This window comes from Oncorhynchus gorbuscha, linkage group LG12 (assembly GCF_021184085.1).
Source record: "Oncorhynchus gorbuscha isolate QuinsamMale2020 ecotype Even-year linkage group LG12, OgorEven_v1.0, whole genome shotgun sequence".
NCBI lineage: Eukaryota > Metazoa > Chordata > Actinopteri > Salmoniformes > Salmonidae > Oncorhynchus > Oncorhynchus gorbuscha.
Genome location: NC_060184.1, coordinates 41,596,957 through 41,615,706, shown reverse-complemented (window position 1 = coordinate 41,615,706; position 18,750 = coordinate 41,596,957). Strand labels below are relative to the sequence as shown.

The 18,750-nt window shown below is 42.1% G+C and overlaps 1 protein-coding gene across 1 annotated transcript; it reads left to right on the top strand.

The window, feature by feature from the left end:
- The first annotated feature begins 276 nt into the window (after positions 1-276).
- LOC123991021 (estrogen receptor-like) lies at positions 277-18,328 on the top strand. The gene is made up of 9 exons (XM_046292141.1): positions 277-1,253; positions 3,927-4,150; positions 8,496-8,612; positions 9,397-9,584; positions 9,806-9,959; positions 12,322-12,460; positions 14,873-15,006; positions 17,451-17,634; positions 17,957-18,328. Exons 1-9 carry the CDS (start codon positions 985-987, stop codon positions 18,222-18,224), a joined length of 1,677 nt encoding a protein of 558 aa, XP_046148097.1. The 5' UTR covers positions 277-984; the 3' UTR covers positions 18,225-18,328.
- The last annotated feature ends 422 nt before the right edge of the window (positions 18,329-18,750 follow it).

Below are 18,750 nucleotides of genomic sequence, written 5' to 3'. Positions count from 1 at the left end.
CACGCACTATTGAGTTCCAAACTGCCTCTGGAAGCAACATCAGCAGAAGAACTGTTCATCGGGAGCTGAATGAAATGAGTTTCCATGGCCGAGCAGCCTCACACAAGCCTAAGATTACCATGTGCAATGTCAAGTGTCATCTGGAGTGGTGTAAAGCTATCCTCCATTGGACGCTGGAGCAGTGGAAACACAATCTCTAGAGTGATGAATCATGCTTCACCATCTGGCAGCCCGATGGACGAATCTGGGTTTGTCAGATGCCAGGAGAACACCACCTGGAATGAGATGTTTGACGAGCACTTTTGTCTACTTTTGTCTATATAGTGTAAAAACTAACTGACTTAAGCATTCAAAGAGGAAATCACACCAGGGTGAAAGCTGTCTGTTAAAATATTTTCAGGGAAAAGAAGCTGGCATGTTAGAATTTTTTTTAAGAAAGGATAGGGGAGTTCTTGGAATGACTGCCTGTTTCTTTCCTTCTTATACTCTCTCCCTCTGTCATTCTTTTTTTCTCCTTTCCTCTATCCCTCTTAGTTAAGGGAATAGAGCAAAAAGCTCTGCCTCTCGATGGAAGGAACGAGGTAGGAATTTTTGGGGGTCGGTGTGTCTAGCCGGAAGCTGGGCAAGAAAGAGAAAGAGCGGGGTAGAGAGAGAACACAGTGAACCCCACTCCCAAACCTCTTCAGCGTAACAGCCTGTATTAAGTTGTTTGGCACACATTGAAGAACAGGGCAAGAGACAGAGAGAGAAGAGGAAAAAAGAGGCAAAACAGAGCACCTCTCCCCTCCCACCCCTTAGTGAGACAGTCTAAATCATACTGGTTATAAGTGCTGTTGTTCTGTGAGTGTGATGCTGGTCAGACAGACCCAGGCGCAGACCTTCAAACCTTGCAGAGCTCCTCTCAGATCCTAAGCAACCCTGGAGAGCCTAGCCATCTACCCCCAGAAACTCTCGCCGCAGCCACCGCTCACTCCCTACAGTGACATGTACCCTGAGGAGACCCGTGGGGGTGGAGGGGCAGCCTCCATTGACTACCTGGAGGGAGTGGATGACTACACTGCCCATGCCCCTGGCCTCGTTCCCTTCTACAGTTCCTCCACCACGTCTCTGGATGCCCATGGACCCCCCTCGGATGGCAGCCTGCAGTCACTTCTGTTTGTGCCCTCCACTCCCCAGCTCAGCCCCTTCCTTCGCCACACCAGCCTCCCCAGCCAGTCTATCTACCTGGAGATCTCCTCCACACCCGTAAACAGGTGAGCGATATAACTGTCTTTGACCCTTATGGGGGGGGCAAGAGTTAATTATCTAGCTGAATGTGTGCGGCTCAGATAGCTGTACTGTACCGAGGTGATCAAATCACATTTTATGTATAAAATAGCTTTATTTATACAGGTTTTTCTCATTGAGAACATCTCTTTTCCAAGAGAGACCTGGTCAAATAGCAGCAGGGGGAACAACGTTTCAGACAGAACAACTTACATACACTAACACAACATTAAACAAAATTATAAACACACATACAGTACAACAAACATTTAACGTTAAACAAGTTTGACTAAAAATAGCTGGCCAAAAGACAGCTGGCCTAAAGACTCTTCTATAATTATATACATCGATCAAGTGTTTAAACTCCACCAACAAAACTAGATCATCGAATTTTAAAATGTTCAGGAGAGAATTCCAGGCCCACGGAGCTAAGTAACTGAAACTATTTTGACCATGAACTGTTCTAATTTTTGGTACTGTTAGAAGCAAATGAGAATGGGACCGTAATTGATATTTATTTACCGACCTGACTTAAAAAAAACAGAGATAAAATAGCATTTTACCCCATATGGCCTTATAAACCAGTGTATACCCGCGTTTAAGCCTACGACAGGTCAATGACGACCATCCAACAGCGCTGTAGAGATCACAGTGATGTGTTGGACGTACTTACGCCCTTGTAAGTCATGTGTAAGAGAGTGAGATCAGTGTCCCTATTCCACTCCATTTGATCGGAATGTTCGTTAGAGTTAGTGTTAACCGCTTGTGATGTTAGTTTTAGCAGTGCTGTTTGGACAATGTGCTGACTGTGTAGTGTTGTTCAACAGCTGCTGTTTCCCTGTTTTTCTTCTTCACCAGACCTCTGATTATGTCATTTGTCACAGAGCATTTCAATAGACATGTCATATTTTGCTCCATATGATTGCTTGGAGAGAAATGGAGGGATAGTCTACATTGATTGACATGGAGTTTAGGTTTAGTCTTTTTCTAATTGTACGCTTCAATTGACTGTCGTTACTCCACATTAACAATATGTATTTGTCTTCCTGTGATCACATTTTGTTATTTGGCTCGGTGTACTTTTGTTTCTCTAGCATCCTCTAAGTAGTCTGACAAACAATGACAGTCAGACAAAATAAATACTTTAAAACTAAACATGTACTCAGGACTTAGTTTCATAACACCTTTCCAATAATGTTTTGTCCTCAAAGTGGGGTATCATGCTCATTATATGTGACGTTACTAGGTGAGTTTCATTATAAAGTAAAACATTCATTATCAGAAGGGAAATATTTAGGCTGTTGAAAAGCCTTAGTTACGGAGCTCTAATTCCTCAGATTAGCGACTTTGCTAGAGACCTTGAGAAAAGAACAATATGTAAGAACAACAAAATGCACACGTACAGTTCATTTCCTGAATTAGGTGGAGACCGAGCTAGTTCCTGGGGGGATAATAGATGAGTCCAAGTTGCTGCTGTTAGCCATAATTGGCTTGAGGGATTGAGGGGCTCAATGGTGTTGTCGACCTCAACAAGACCAAGCTGCTATTCCTCCTTGAAAACTCTACGATGTCGACTTTCCAGAGTGCAAAAAACTTTAGTGACCCTGGACAACACCCTGTTATTCTTTGAAAACATCAAAGCAGTGACTCGCTTATGGAAGTTCATGCTCTACAACATCCATAGAGTATGAACTTTCTTCAAACCGGAAGCGGTACTTGTAATCTCCCGTCTGGTCTACTGCATCTCTGTTGGCTGAGCTCCCCGCTTGTGCCATCAAACCCCTGGAATTTATCCAGAACGCCGCAGCCCACTTAGTGTTCAACTCCACTGGTTCCCAGTCAAAGCTTGCATCCACGACAAGACCATGGTGCTTGCCTACGGAGCAGCAAGGGGAACTGCCCCTCCCTACCTTCTATGCTCAAACCCTACACCCCAACCCCGAGCACTCCGTTCTTCCACCTTTGGTCTCCGGGCCGTCCCACCCCTACAGGGGCCCTCTTAGACCTGTGCCCTCTTAGACCCGTCGAACATCTTCTCTGTCCTGGCACCCCAAAGGTGGAATGAGCTTCCCCCTGAATCTAGGACTGTAGGTCCGAAACCCTACCTCTTCAAATAGTATCTTAAATAAGACATCCCTTATCCCCACCCCCATTGTATGAATTAAACATGTACTTCTGTTTTCCTACGAGCACTAACTTTGCTGAACTTCTTAAGTGTGGAAAAATGTACATTAACACGACTGATGTAGTTGTCTCACCTAGCTACGGTATCTCAAGATGAATGCTCTAACTGTAAGTCACTCTGGATAACAGCGCCTGCTAAATTACTCAAATTAAATGTAGTCACCTCTTACAGCTCTCTTTATTGAATGAGAAAATATCTTTGTTTGACTGTTGTGAGATTTCTATCGGAGAAACTGATGTTGGTAATTTCACGTTTTGAACGCACTTAAATTGAAACGGAGGCAGAGGTCATTGGAGGAGTATGTTTTCAAAGAGAACCAGCACATTTGTGTAGCCCAAAAGTCCCATTTTGAATGAATGAGTTTGCAAAAGTTTTTTGTGATGTCATCTTGAAAAGAAATTCAAAGAACAACTCCAGGTTGATTCGTCCCAGAAAAGCCAATCTTCTGACCATCCTGACCAACCCTGTGTTGCAGGTCGAGTGTGGTAGCCAATCAGCAGTCAGTGTCCCAGGAGGAGCTCAGCAGCGCCTCCGACACTGCGGTGGAGTCAGGGTCAGGTTCAGGGCCAGGGGTCGGTGTGTTAGAGATGGCCAAGGAGACTAGGTACTGTGTGGTCTGCAGTGACTATGCCTCTGGGTATCACTACGGAGTTTGGTCCTGCGAGGGCTGCAAAGCCTTCTTCAAAAGGAGCATCCAAGGTAAGCCTCTAATCCCTACTATTATATCCCACTTCACTTCAAAACATTTAACTCCTTCTATTCACTGAATCAGAAGATGCACTCATGACCAAACTTTTTAAATTCATATCTAAGCCCTCTTCGCAATAAGGGTGCCACAAAAATACCACGTAATTCCCCATTCAGCACTGTACTCTATTAAAAGTAACTCATCTGACTGGCACCCAATGTTCCCTCTAAGCTGCGTGCGAGCAGTAGCCCCACGAAGCTCTCCCGGCACTGCCATGCAGCCCACAGAGAGAAGCACGTTATTGAACTTCACTGAGATTTCTAGAGCAGGGGTCACGTTGATCTCCAAGGCATTCCTAGTCGATCGCCAAACATCTCTGTAAAACATTTTTTTTTGTAAATGGTTTCAGGCTGTTGCCAGTAGGTGTACCCGATTCAGCTGCCCTGTGTGCCGGCAAACTGTTGCCATTTTTGAACCATTTCATGTGTTTGAAGGTACAAACCCTGCCTTCCTGGTGGGCCCAGAGAGAAAATCAAGTGTACTATAGGGCTACCGCTTGCCAACGAGATGGCTCAGATGACCGTGTCTGCAATAATGTAGCAGACATAAGAAAGCTACAGCAACATTGATACTGTGAGATTTAAATACATAAAAAAACATGATGACAGAGAGATTATTAACGAATACAGCGAAGAGCTGCTGTTTTTATGAGTGAGTTCCAGTGCAGGCTGAGGTGAGGACGGCTAGAAATAATTGCTGGAACGGAGTTAATTGAATGACAACCATGTATTTGATACCATTCCAAGAATTCTGCTCCAACCATTACAATGAGCCCAATTAAAATGCCACCAACCTCCTGTGGTGAGTTCATGTTTAAATTCTTACTCAGCACTGTCAACACTTTGATAAATCATAAAATGCGCATTATTCCTATATACAGGGCTACAACAAGCACTGCATCAGTAATATATTAGTAGGAAAGTGAAACTACATGCTTGTGTTGTAATTATTAGCCGCTTGGGTCTTTTTTAACATCGAGGAATATACATTTTTTCCCGCCATAGGAGTAACAACATGAATTTGTGCAAGAGGCAAAAATAATGCGGTGCAACTCGAGTTTCGGGTCCCTTTTTGGTTGGTGTCAGTGGAGGAAAGGAAGAGGGGAGGGATGTTGAGAGGCGGACCCTGAGTCTGCTGCTCTCTCCCTCCCCTGAGACTGACCATGAGAAGGAGGCACCAGCAGCCCAGTAAAATAAAAATAAAAAGCAAATGCTCACTCAGCTGTGCCTCACGATTAATACAACAACAGATCTAGTACCAGTTTGATCACATACAGTGGGGCAAAAAAGTATTTAGTCAGCCACCAATTTTGCAAGTTTAAAAAGATGAGAGGCCTGTAATTTTCATCATAGCTACACTTCAACTATGACAGACAAAATGAGAAAAAAATCCAGAAAATCACATTGTAGGATTGTTAATGAATTTATTTGCAAATGATGGTGGAAAATAAGTATTTGGTCACCTACAAACAAGCAAGATTTCTGGCTCTCACAGTAACTTCTTCTTTAAGAGGCTCCTCTGTCCTCCACTCGTTACCTATATTAATGGCACCTGTTTGAACTTGTTATCAGTATAAAAGACACCTGTCCACAACCTCAAATAGTCACACTCCAAACTCCACTATGGCCAAGACCAAAGAGCTGTCAAAGGACACCAGAAAAAAAATTGTAGACCTGCACCAGGCTGGGAAGACTGAATCTGCAATAGGTAAGCAGCTTGGTTTGAAGAAATCAACTGTGGGAGCAATTATTAGGAAATGGAAGACATACAAGACCACTGATAATCTCCCTCGATCTGGGTTCCACGCAAGATCTCACCCCGTGGGGTAAAAATTATCACAAGAACGGTGAGCAAAAATCTCATAACCACACGGGGGGACCTAGTGAATGACCTGCAGAGAGCTGGGACCAAAGTAACAAAGCCTACCATCAGCAAGGGCATTGAAGATGAAATGTGGCTGGGTCTTTCAGCATGACAATGATCCCAAACACACCGCCCAGGCAACGAAGGGTCAGGCATTTCAAGGTCCTGGAGTGGCCTAGCCAGTCTCCAGATCTCAACCCCATAGAAAATCTTTGGAGGGAGTTGAAAGTCCGTGTTGCCCAGCAACAACCCCAGAACATCACTGCTCTAGAGGAGATCTGCATGGAGGAATGGGCCAAAATACAAGCAACCATGTCTGACAACCTTGTGAAGACTTACAGAAAACGTTTGACCTCTGTCATTGCCAACAAAGGGTATAACAAAGTATATTAGACACTTTTGTTATTGACCAAATACTTATTTTCCACCATAATTTGCAAATAAATTAATTAAAAATCCTATAATGTGATTTTCTGGATTTTTTTTTCTCATTTTGTCTGTCATGGTTGAAGTGTACCTATGATGAAAATTACAGGCCTCATCTTTTCGAAAAACAATCCGTTGGCAAGGCAAATCAAGCAAAGCTAAAATGCGTTGATAATGTATTGGGCCTATAGCTTACTGCACAAACTTCATTGCTACAGTACTGTTTTTAATTGGTTAATGTTGCATAGGCTTATGTTTTTTAAGTAATGTTAAAAAAAATCTTACCGTTAGATCGCTGCTTGCATTTTGACTCAGTGATCTTACCTCAAAAGGTTGGTGATCACTGTTTTGAGTTTCCTGTTAACATTATAAATGTTTCCCTTTACTGTGGCACGTGATCAAATCAAAGCAATATTAGCCACTTTCAATGCAACGTACGGAAACAAAATGAACTATGCAACAGATTTTGTTGTAGGCAGAACACATCGGAGTAGGATTCTATTGCATTGACATGCACTACTCAGCCCGTACTCTACACAGACCAGTGTTCAGTCAGTTGCAATCAGTTGCAGTAGTCCTATATGCAAATGTACCATTACCATATATGGATCTGTGCCATTTACGTTGAACTGGATTGTGTTTACAGCATAAGCGGTCGTGACTAAATGTGCTTGTTTTGAGATCAAGGCGAGAGCTGCTTGTAGCCACGTGTGCACATTTTGTTCATGTCCTTTGCTAGTTAGTGAGTTATTAGCCCAGTTATAGATCATTTGTAGTCAGTAATAGGGGGTGGATTGCTTCCTACAAGAGCACAAAATGTGTACATTTCTAGACACCTTTAAAAAGCAAGTCAGGTAAAGAGCTTTTAATAAGCTAAATAGGCAGAGGGTAGCATCATTTGTCTGATTCTCTGTAATAATGGTATGAGAATAATAATGCATTTTCTTTTGTAAAGTGCTTTCTTGCGTCAAACAACAATAGATTTTAAGTCACTTGTCTCAAGGACAAGTGGAAAAACAGGTTAATGTCAAGCCCTGCATGTTTTTTTCAAAAGTCTCATGAAATGTACGCCTACATTGAACACCACACATTGGCTGCTACTGTAGGCTGAATGATAGAACAGCTATTTCCCTGTTAAAATTTAATGGAATGCATTTTCTAAATTGTTTTTGATGGTAGTCCACTCTGGTAGGCCTACAATATGATCAAATAGCCACAGTAGCCTACATGGCCACTGTTAAAACTGTAGGGGGTACAGCCTAAGTATTAACAGTAAACGCATGATGTAAGTTTTCACAACGGTCAAGTTTGCACTCAGCAGACCTGACATTTGTTCAGCGCTGGGAAAAAATGAGAGGGAACATTGCTGGCACCCACTGTGGGCACATGAATATTATTGAGAAATCAACCTTGACATTGGCTATTAATTGTTCCTGAATCCCAGCCAGCTTCAAACCTCTTACAGAGAGAAGACCATCGAAGTTTAACTGTCATTTACCAGGACCACTTTAGTGACATTGCTAAAGGTACATTGGGTGTAGAGAAGGAACTAATCAAAGAGAACAGAACGACCTGAATTAAGGGAAAATATGTTTTTTTCACATCTGAATGAGAGTCTGTAGCTTTTTTTAAAAGTGTCTTGTATAGTAGGTATTATGCCATAGACAGTTTTCATTATTACTGAAATAGAACATGTTGTAAAACCATATTCTAATGTGCTTTCAAAGTTTAATAGGCTATCCTAGGTATCGGAGTTAATTTTACCTTGTACGGCAGAGGAATCTTACATTACATTTCATGACGTTCCGAGGGGGTGGACATCACACAACAAAAGACACACAATCAGAACACAGTAGTCTCATGGTAATAAAACAATGTAGATACTACAGTTTAATTCACTCTATGCCAGAGAAATATGAAAAAGCGGTATAGTGTTCCTCTCTTGTCAAATAACCTCAAACTGTATGCCAGTCCCCGTGATTGGATCACAATAAAGTTTTCTTCCAGGTCACAATGACTACATGTGCCCTGCGACCAACCAGTGTACCATCGACAGGAACCGTAGGAAGAGCTGCCAGGCATGCCGCCTCAGAAAGTGTTACGAAGTGGGCATGATGAAAGGAGGTGAGCACAATAGTGCTCACGTGTGTGCCCGCACACACACACACAACTTACGGTTTGGCTTGCCTCAGTAGTGTGAAAAGGGAAGTATTAGTTAAGACTGCTTGATGCTGAAACGACAGGCGGTGTGTGGCTAAGCATTGTGTGTGCAGATAAAATAGAGACATATTTTACCATGGTGTAACGGTCATCGTTGTGTGAAGAAGGATCGGACCAAATCGCAGCGTGGTAAGTGTTCCTGATTTTTATTAACACTAGAACAAAATAACAGAGTGAGAAATGTAACCGTCCTGTCAGGTGCAGAACACTAAACAGAAAACAACTACCCACAAAACACAGGTGGGAAAAGGCTACCTAAGTATGGTTCCCAATCAGAGACCACAATAGACAGCTGTCCCTGATTGAGAACCATACCCGGCCAAAACAAAGAAATACAAAACATAGAAAGCTGAACATAGAATGCCCACCCAAATCACACCCTGACCAAACCAAGAAAGAGACATAAAAAGCTCTCTAAGGTCAGGGCGTGACACATGGCCATGAACCACTTTTCTCTGATGGATGTAAAGGATTGATTAGTAGCCTACACACCCACAGTTTTGTTTTCATACTTCATGAATACACACACATCCATCCATACACATACACACAGTGAAATTCTACAGCAAGGAAAAGATATGAAGTTATACGTGGGAGTAAGAGTGTAAATAGCGAGATAGGTGTGAGTATGCTTGTGTGTGTGTGTATGCGTGTGTGTGTTCGTTACTAACTCTACTCTAAACTCCAGGCCCGCGGTGGACCGGGTTCCGCGGTGGGCGGGTTCTCCAGAGGGATAAGAGGCGTGGTGGCACTGCTGGTGACAACAGTGTCCTGGAGCACAGCAAAGCGTCCCCTCAGGATAGTAGCAAGAACAGCAGCTTCGGTGCTGGAGGAGGAGGAGAAGGGCGGCTCAAGATCACCATGTCTCCTGAACAGGTCTGAACATTTTCACTGGCTTCCTCCATTTCATATATCTCCAATGTAGCCACTTTCATTTAGCAACAGTCCTAAACAATTCAGTTAATACAAATGAATATGTAAGTGGAAACACAAAGTAACAAAGTACCAGGATTATAATCTTCCTCGCTAGCAATCATAACCAAGGGTAAAATTGGAATTAAATGCACAATGCCAGACTTCCTGCTCTCCTCTCCCAGGTGCTGTTCCTGCTGCAGGGTGCGGAGCCTCCAGCCCTGTGTTCTAGTCAGCAGTTGGGCCGTCCCTACACAGAGATCACCATGATGACCCTGCTCACCAGCATGGCTGACAAGGAGCTGGTACACATGATCGCCTGGGCTAAGAAAATACCAGGCAAGAACCTAACACGGCACAGAAATTATACAGTGCCTTCGGAAAGTATTCAGACATCTTGACTTTTTCTACATTGTTATGTTACAGATTTATTCTGAAATGGATTAAGTGACCAGTTTTCCTCAGCAATCTACACACAATAGCCCATAATGAGAAAACAAAAACAGGTTTTTAGATTATTTTGCAAATGTAAATAAAAATAAATGTCATTTACATAAGTATTCAGACCCTTTGATATGAGACTGGAAATTGAGTTCAGGTGCATCCTGTTTCCATTGATCATCCTTTAGATGTTTCTACAGCTTCATTGGAGTCCACCTGTGGTCAATTCAATCGATTGGACATGATTTGGAAAGGCACACACCTGTCTATTTAAGGTCCCACAGTTGACCGTGCATGTCAGAGTAAAAACCAAGCCATGAGATTGAAGGAATTGTCCGTAGAGCTCCGAGACAGGATTGTGTCGAGGCACAGATCTGGGGAAGGGTACCAAATTCCACAAGAACACAGTGGCCTCCATCATTCTTAAATGGAAGACGATTGGAACCACCAAGACTCTTCCAATAGAACCTTCTAGAAGGACAACCATCTCTGCAGCACTCCACCAATAAGGCCTTTACTGTAGAGAGCCAGACGGAAGCCACTCCTCAGTAAAAGGCAAATGACAGCCCCAAAAAGGCACCTAAAGACTCTCATGCCATGAGAAACAATATTCTCTGGTCTGATGAAACCAAGATTGAACTCTTTGGCCTGAATACCAAGTGACACATATGGAGAAAACCTGGCACCATTCCTATGGTGAAGCATGGTGGTGGCAGCGTCATGCTGTGGGGAAGTTTTTCAATGGCAGGGACTGGAAGACTAGTCAGGATCGAAGAAAAGATTAACATAGCAAAGTACAGACAGATTCTTGATGAAAACCTGCTCCAGAGCACTCAGGACATAGAAGGTTCACCTTCCAACAGGACAACGACTCTAAGCACACCGTCAAGACAACGCAGGGGTGGCTTCGGGACAAGTCTCTGAATGTCCTTGTATGGCCCAGCCAGAGCACGGACTTGAACCTGATCAAACATCTCTGAAGAGATCTGGAAGCAACACGCCCCATCCAACCTGACAGAGCTTGACAGGATCTGCAGAGAAGAATGGGAGAAACTCCCTAAATACAGGTGTGCCAAGCTTGTAGCGTCATACCCAAGAAGACCAGATGCTGTAATCACTGCCAACGGGGCTTCAACAAAGTACTGATGAAAGGGTCTGAATACTTATGTAAATGTGATATTTGTTTTGATAAATTAGCAACATTTCTAAAAACCTGTTTTTGCTTTGTCATTATGGGTGGGGTGTTTTGTGTAGATTGATGAGGGGAAAAAACAATTTAATACATTTTAGAATAAGTCTATAACGCAACAAAGTAAAAAAAGTCCAGGTGTTTGAATACTTTCCAAAGGTACTGTATATGATGTTGTAACATGGCTTCTATAGTACTCATTATCTCTCTCTTTCTCTCTCACACACACAGACACACACAGAAAATACACACAAACAGAGTAGACCCCCACACAATCTTAGACTTCAGCCTTCATATGACTGCTTACGCAACCACTTTCCTCCTGTATTGGCAGGCCTTGGTAGTGACAGTGACCGGCTGCTGAGGTTGCACACACATACACACTGGGATATTACAGGCATTAGGTTGATGATTACAGTCACCATCTAAAAGGGTCGTTTGGTCATAACCACTGCTACCCAATGGAGCCACACACACACACACACACAACCTCCCCGTGACACTGTCTAAGTAAAAACTGATGTTATTATGTCCCAGTGTGCGTCACTAAGAACCCAAAAGCACACCTGTTTTAGGAGTCTTTAGCCATGTACAGAGAGGAAAAATGGATGGGAATGGGATGTAATTGGATATGAATTAGGACAGCTGAGTTGTGCTGATAAGGACCCATGCCAGACCAGCAAAGGGATTGCAGGACAATTCACAATGGCTGTTATGTGGCAAGGTTGTAATAAGTTTAATGCATAGCATTTATCTTTACCTAAGAATTCAGATCAGAGAAAAAACATTATCCTGGAAAAATACAACCATCACATGATAATATACATATTGATCTGATTCAACTAGAGGCTTCGTCCAGTCAACCACAGATTAATTAAAGGAAATCATCACTTTCATTACTTTGCATTTGCACTGTGTGGGGGAGCTTCTATCCTTTGAATGACAATTTGACTATTAAATGAGTAATGTGACCATCTTAAAGTGGTTGAATGGACTAGTGGTTAATGTATGGTTGATAGTGGGTTTATATATGGTTTGACCCCAGTGTGACTGTGTCTCCTGTACTGGTAGGTTTCCAGGAGCTGTCTCTCCATGGCCAGGTGCAGTTGCTTGAGAGTTCCTGGCTGGAGGTGCTGATGATCGGACTCATTTGGAGGTCCATCCCCAGCCCTGGGAAACTAATCTTCGCCAAGGACCTCATACTTGACAGGTGGGTACACACACACATGAAATATATTGTATAAGAAACCAATCTAAATTGTAGATGTCCATTTCGCATCTTGTCTGTGTATGTCTACTGAAGGCCATGTCACAATGAGCCTAATTATGATAGTCCCATGGAGAAAGAAACACAGTTTCACCTGCACAAGTCCCCATCATTACACTTTAACGTTGGCAGAGGGGAGTGAAATGTCATCAAAATGGTGACTCTTGGGTAAGATGGAAACGCCATGCATGAGAGAAAGGGGGGAAAGACTGAGAGATGGAAAGAGAGGGAGAGGAGGCCAAGAGGGCGTATTTTTCATGCACAGCCTGTTCCCTTCATTTACCCCCACCATGTTCAAAGTAAACAAGTTTCACAGAGCTGTAGGCCCTTCCTAAAGGGAAAGAGGGAGAGGGTGACATGAAATAAGGAGAGAGGAAGAAGGGCTGTTACACTCTCGTTAATGTCTATGATGTTCTCATTTGATCTGAGTTTTATTATAGAGCATTACTTCTGACACCAGGTCCATAGCTAGCCACTTTGACATGATGAGTAAAATGGTGCAGGAGAGGTGGGAAGGCTAGTTGAGTTAGGGGGCAACTATCAAACTTATTCTAGATGGCTGCTCTTCAGAAATACTGTATGATTATTGTTCTTACCCTGACCACCATCTCTGGTCCAGTGCTGCAGTCGCTCAGAGTTTCACTATACTTTACTTGTGTCTCATCCCGACTCATATGGAAAATAAGAATTAAAAATGAAGATTATAAAGATTATAAAATCTGATAAGTAATCTAATTAGGAGCCTATCTGATAAGGTTTTTATGTTTTACCTTGTATGTCAGTAATGCATTTGTATATGTGTTAACTTACACTGAGTATACAAAACATTAGGAACACCTGCTCTTTCCATAAGACTGATCAGGTGAAAGCTATGATCTCTTCTTGATTTCACTTGGTACATCCACTTCAAACAGTGTAGATGAAAGGGAGGAGACCGGTTAAAGAAGGAATGTTTCATTAGTTTTACCCTTTTTCATGATATCCAATTGGTAGTTATAGTCTTGTCCCATCGCTGCAACTCCCGTACGGACACAGGAGAGGTGAAGGTCGAGAGCCATGCGTCCCCTGAAACACGTCAAATGCAATTGTGTTCGTTGTCCGTAGTTTATGCCTGCCCATACCATAACCCCACCGCCACCACATCAGCAAACCGCTTGCCAACACAAAGCCATACACATGGTCTGCCAAATTCTCTAAAACAACGTTGGAGGAGGCTTATGGCGGCTCAATTCTCTGGCAACAGCTCTGTTGGACATTCCTGCGGTCAGAATGCCAATTGCACTGTCCCTCAAAACTTTTGACATCTATGGCATTGTGTTGTGACAAAACTGCACATTTTAGAGTGGCCTTTTATTATCTCTAGCACAAGGTGCACCTGTATAATGATGATAATGTTTAATCAGCTTCTTAATATGCCACACCTGTCAGGTGGATGGATTATCTTGGCAAAAGATAAATGCTCACTAACAGTGATGTAAACAAATTTGTGCACATCATTTGAGAAAAATAAGCTTTTTGTGCATATGGAGCATAATCTGGAAACTTTTATTCCAGCTCATGAAACACAGAACTAACACTTTACATGTTGCATTGATATTTTGTTCAGTGTATAAGAAAAGTGTATGTTCTGACAATGTAACCTCTACAAAATAAATGCTTTTCTTATAGGTTTTGTTTTTTATAAGTCAACGTATAACAAAAAAAACATGACAATTACTATGTTTGTATATACATTTTCAGGAATGAATTTCCATTGTTATGGCATGTGGATGTATCTACAACTGTGCCTTTGGTCTCCCACCCAGGCTTTTAAACAAGCCCCCCGCCCTGTTTAGCTTTGATATTTGTCACTTACTATTACCAATGTGCTATTGTTGAGGGATCTCCACTTAATAATGAAAGAGATTCACTGCTTCTTTCAAAGTCGTTCCTATCCTTCTCCCTCCTCTTTCGCATCCCCCTCTCCTCCTCCTCCCCTTCTTCCTCCTTCTGCTTTCACCCTTTCCTCCTGCTCCTCCTCGTGGCAGACTTGGCATCTTTCTTCAATAAGTGTGGCGTTGCGTGCGACTCACTTCAGACAGTGCTATGCAATTGCTTTGAAATGTGTGTATCTCATGTATGTGAGACCTTAGAAGGCTTAACTTACATGTCTTTTGCATGTTATTATACAACTGGAACATGTATTTTATGTCTAAATGTTACCCATTCTTTTAAGTCAGATATTACAAGAATCTAATATGAATCTTGTATGTGTATTTGCTGCCATATGTATTACTTACAAGTTCTAGGTGGAACATACAGGAATTTTGTTCAATTATTCTGTATCTTTCCATATGGGGGATCTTTGACCTCCAGGAGTGAAGGGGACTGTGTGGAGGGCATGGCTGAGATCTTTGACATGCTCCTGGCCACTGTGTCTCGCTTCCGCATGCTCAAACTAAAGCCTGAGGAGTTTGTGTGTCTCAAAGCCATCATCTTGCTTAACTCTGGTGAGTGTGTTATTCTAAGCTATTAAAGATGCTTTGCTTAGTATGTTTTGTTGTTGTGAGTCTGACCTGACTTCAATCCTGGGTTAGCCTTGGCTGTGAATGAACATGAAGTGTGTATGATAGAAAAACATCTCCATTAAGATTTTTTTGGTCCAATCACAAATGTTTTTTTTTTCTGTTTGAGGCAGATTCCGACCCTAGTTAAGCGCACGTAAATGGAACGAAATTCCCTATTTATGCACATTTCTCTCTTTGCGTATTCTGACCTTGAATTTAAGCATGAGAATAGCATGCTATTCACCCGCTATTCATTTGGGGTGGAGATCAAAGAAATGAAGATTTGGTGGTGTCTACAGATACTCCGTATTCTGACCTTGACTTAATTCCCTCATAATTCCACCATCTTTACTTGTGTCGAAACAATGAATAAGGTCGAGCAACCTGTCGGTTCCAAGTGGAACAACATCTAATCTTTTTTTTACAGTGAAGTTTATGAAATGCTGGCCTTACGAGGATGACATTTGGAGACCCAACCTATAGGCTCCTGTAGCCATGCACAAATGACAGTATAGCGCCAAACCTACTGAGTTGATATATGATTTCACTCTATTTTTACAATTTCTATCTTGTTAAATATTAGTCACCTTCAGTTCTACTGCCCCAAAAAGGCAGTAATTTCTCATAGTGTGGAACTGACAAAAATCACAGTAACTTTATGCAGTTACATTTACATTTACATTTAAGTCATTTACTGCTTACATGACCCCCATTTTCTCCACAATACAATAGAGGCAGGATACTTGTCCACATGATTAAGCATGTATTTCATGTAGCAAAATTGACCAACTAATTTTTTACCAAATGAGCAGTTACTGCCTTTTTGCTTGGTAGGGCAGTATACCCACATAGGCCTACATAACTGTCACTTTAGTGTTAGTTTCCTTACATTTTGCATCATTCCATTACATAGTTTACCTTTCTTTCCTCTGTCACATTTGTGTGTTTGTCCTGAGGATCGCTGGCAATAGATCCACTTTTCATTTTCCATTTGTTTTGTCTTCCCACACACCTGGTTTCAATTGCCTCAATATATGTTGTGTATTTAACCCTCCGTCCCCTCTCCCATGTCCTTGTCCGGAATTGTTTTATTGTAAGTGCATGTTTACGTTATTCTGGTGCGCGACAGGTTTTGTACCCATTGATTGTTTGTTCTGGATGCCGGTGGTTTTATGTATTAAACTGCTCCGTTGTGAACCCAGTTTTTGCTCTCCTGCGCCTGACTTCCCTGCCGCCAGTACGCACCACTTACATCATATTAAGCTAACATATTATAATTTGAGACACGTAGCCTATTTTTATCATTATGGAACACAGGCCATAGGTAGCAGTTTAAACATGGAGCCTGGCGCACAGTTCACGACAACTGGAATGTTATCACAGTTCTATGATTAGTGAGAATTATTAGGGTAGATTTGTGGGACTACTGTTAAATTGTAAACTTTTGTCATCTTCCAATATTTAATGGATTGAACAATTGACTATGGCAACTTTCAGGATGAATCAAGCCACTGTATTTTTGGTTCACCAATATTTTGTGCTTAAAGACTGCAAACACCATTTTTTCCCCCCTTCATTATTTAGAAGTACTTTCCTAACCCTAAATTATATACAAGATCAGAATATTTTTAAATCTACCAATTGTTGCTGAAAAGGAGACTAATGTCTGTATTTAGGCCTACATGGCTTTATTTAATTGATCCCTAATATTCTGAACTGTTTTTGTCCATATACTCTGAGTCTGTAAAGAAAATTCTAACGGTACACCAGATTTAAATGGTTGGCTTTAGATAAATAATAAACGCTATTGAATGAAAACTCCACTATAAAATCTGTGGGCCAGCAAGTGGAAGAGTTTTCAGTAGGTGAATTACATTAATTCAGCGCGTGCAAGGGAACCACACCTGCAAAGCCTGCTTAAATGTCTGAATAGCAACTACTCATAAGTGCGTAAGAATGGCGGAGTTTCCTAAGTCTGAATCGGCCACTTTCTGAACATGGTGTAGAACTAATGCATTCTGTTGCCCTTTAGTAAAAGGATGAACTCTGTTTTTATGCCACTCAAGAGCATTTGCTGTGAACAGAATTCGTTATTTCTCAATGTACCCTATAACTGTTACCATGACAACTGGGCCAGCTGTTCTTGGTGTGTTGACTGAGAGAAAATGCTGTGGTTTTTTTTAGACTTACTAGTATGTAAGAGACAGACATACCTTAGCAATGGGTGTTGTTGCAGGTTTCTGATCTTATTAATTGCTGAGTTAGCAGTTGCTGCATTGAGAACATCAGGCTCTTCCCTTTTCCCTGTCTTTGTCTAATTTTTTCTTTACTCAAAACCCTTGTGGGTACAATAACCTCTCCTCTGTCTCTATCCTCATTCCCTCTAGGTGCCTTCTCCTTCTGTTATTACTCTGTGGAGTCCCTGCACAACAGCCCAGAGGTGCAAAGCATGTTGGACAACATCACTGACGCCCTCATTCACCACATCAGCCAATCGGGAGCCTCGGTGCAGCAGCAGTCCAGACGGCAGGCCCAGCTCCTGCTCCTGCTCTCACACATCAGACATATGAGGTGAGGAGGGCACTCTATCTAGCGGAGGAGCACTAAGGAGAGGGGGGGGGATTAGGGGAGTGTGGTTAGGAGACTGCTGTTTTTCTTACACATCAGACACATTATATGAGGAGTTCAAACTACACGAGGGGACACATGCACCTGATGATGTAAATTAAGATTCTCAAAGTCGAGGCGCAGTTTAGACCTAGGCAAAGGGAATGTTCATATTATCTGTCAGTTATATACAGTTTGATCATAATTTATTTGGTTATACCCATAGATTATATTTCTGTGGTTATCAATATCCCCTCTCACTCCTCTTATTTTCTCCTCTCTGTAGCAACAAAGGCATGCAGCACCTGTACAGCATGAAGTGTAAGAACAAAGTGCCTCTGTACGACCTGCTCCTGGAGATGCTGGACGCTCACAGGATCCACTCCCCAGGCAAGGTGGCCCAAGCTTGGGGACAGGCCAAGGGGGAGCCCCTCTCTACCAAAGGCTCCAGCATAGGACCCAAGCAAGGCAACCAAGATACCCAGCTCAGAAGCCCCGGTCCTGGGGTACTCGAGTATGGCACTCCACACTCTGACCGGAGCCCCATTCCATGATGAGATATAGAAATAGGTATTTGTAGATATGGAAGATGTAAAAGTCCTTCCATGCAATATAGTATATGTAGAGAAATATTTTGACATTTGTGGAGGTGAGAGTAAGATTAATACATTAATTTGTTATTTGTAATATTTGTTTATAATTTATGTGAATCATTTAATAGATAGTTAAAATGATTTAGCAGAGATCCGTTGAATGTGTAGAAACGTTCGCATTTTGTACTGGCTCACGACGGACTGCAATGTGATCCGTCTCACCAGATGTTGCCTTTCACAACATTTAGAAACTTTTGAGTGAAGTGTTTTCTGTGGCTTTAGCAGCATAGATCTTGATAGAGAGCAGCTAGTCAATGTTGATCAATGCATTATACCCTGTGAACATGAGCTTTGTGTGCCTTGACCAAATTTCCCTGTAAGCTAAGCTAACATATGGAATTGTTTTAAATTGGCCATACCAAGGATCATTTAGCTATTTGATTTTGAATTTTAGAACCCCTTAAAGTATCAAAACATAGATAAAGAA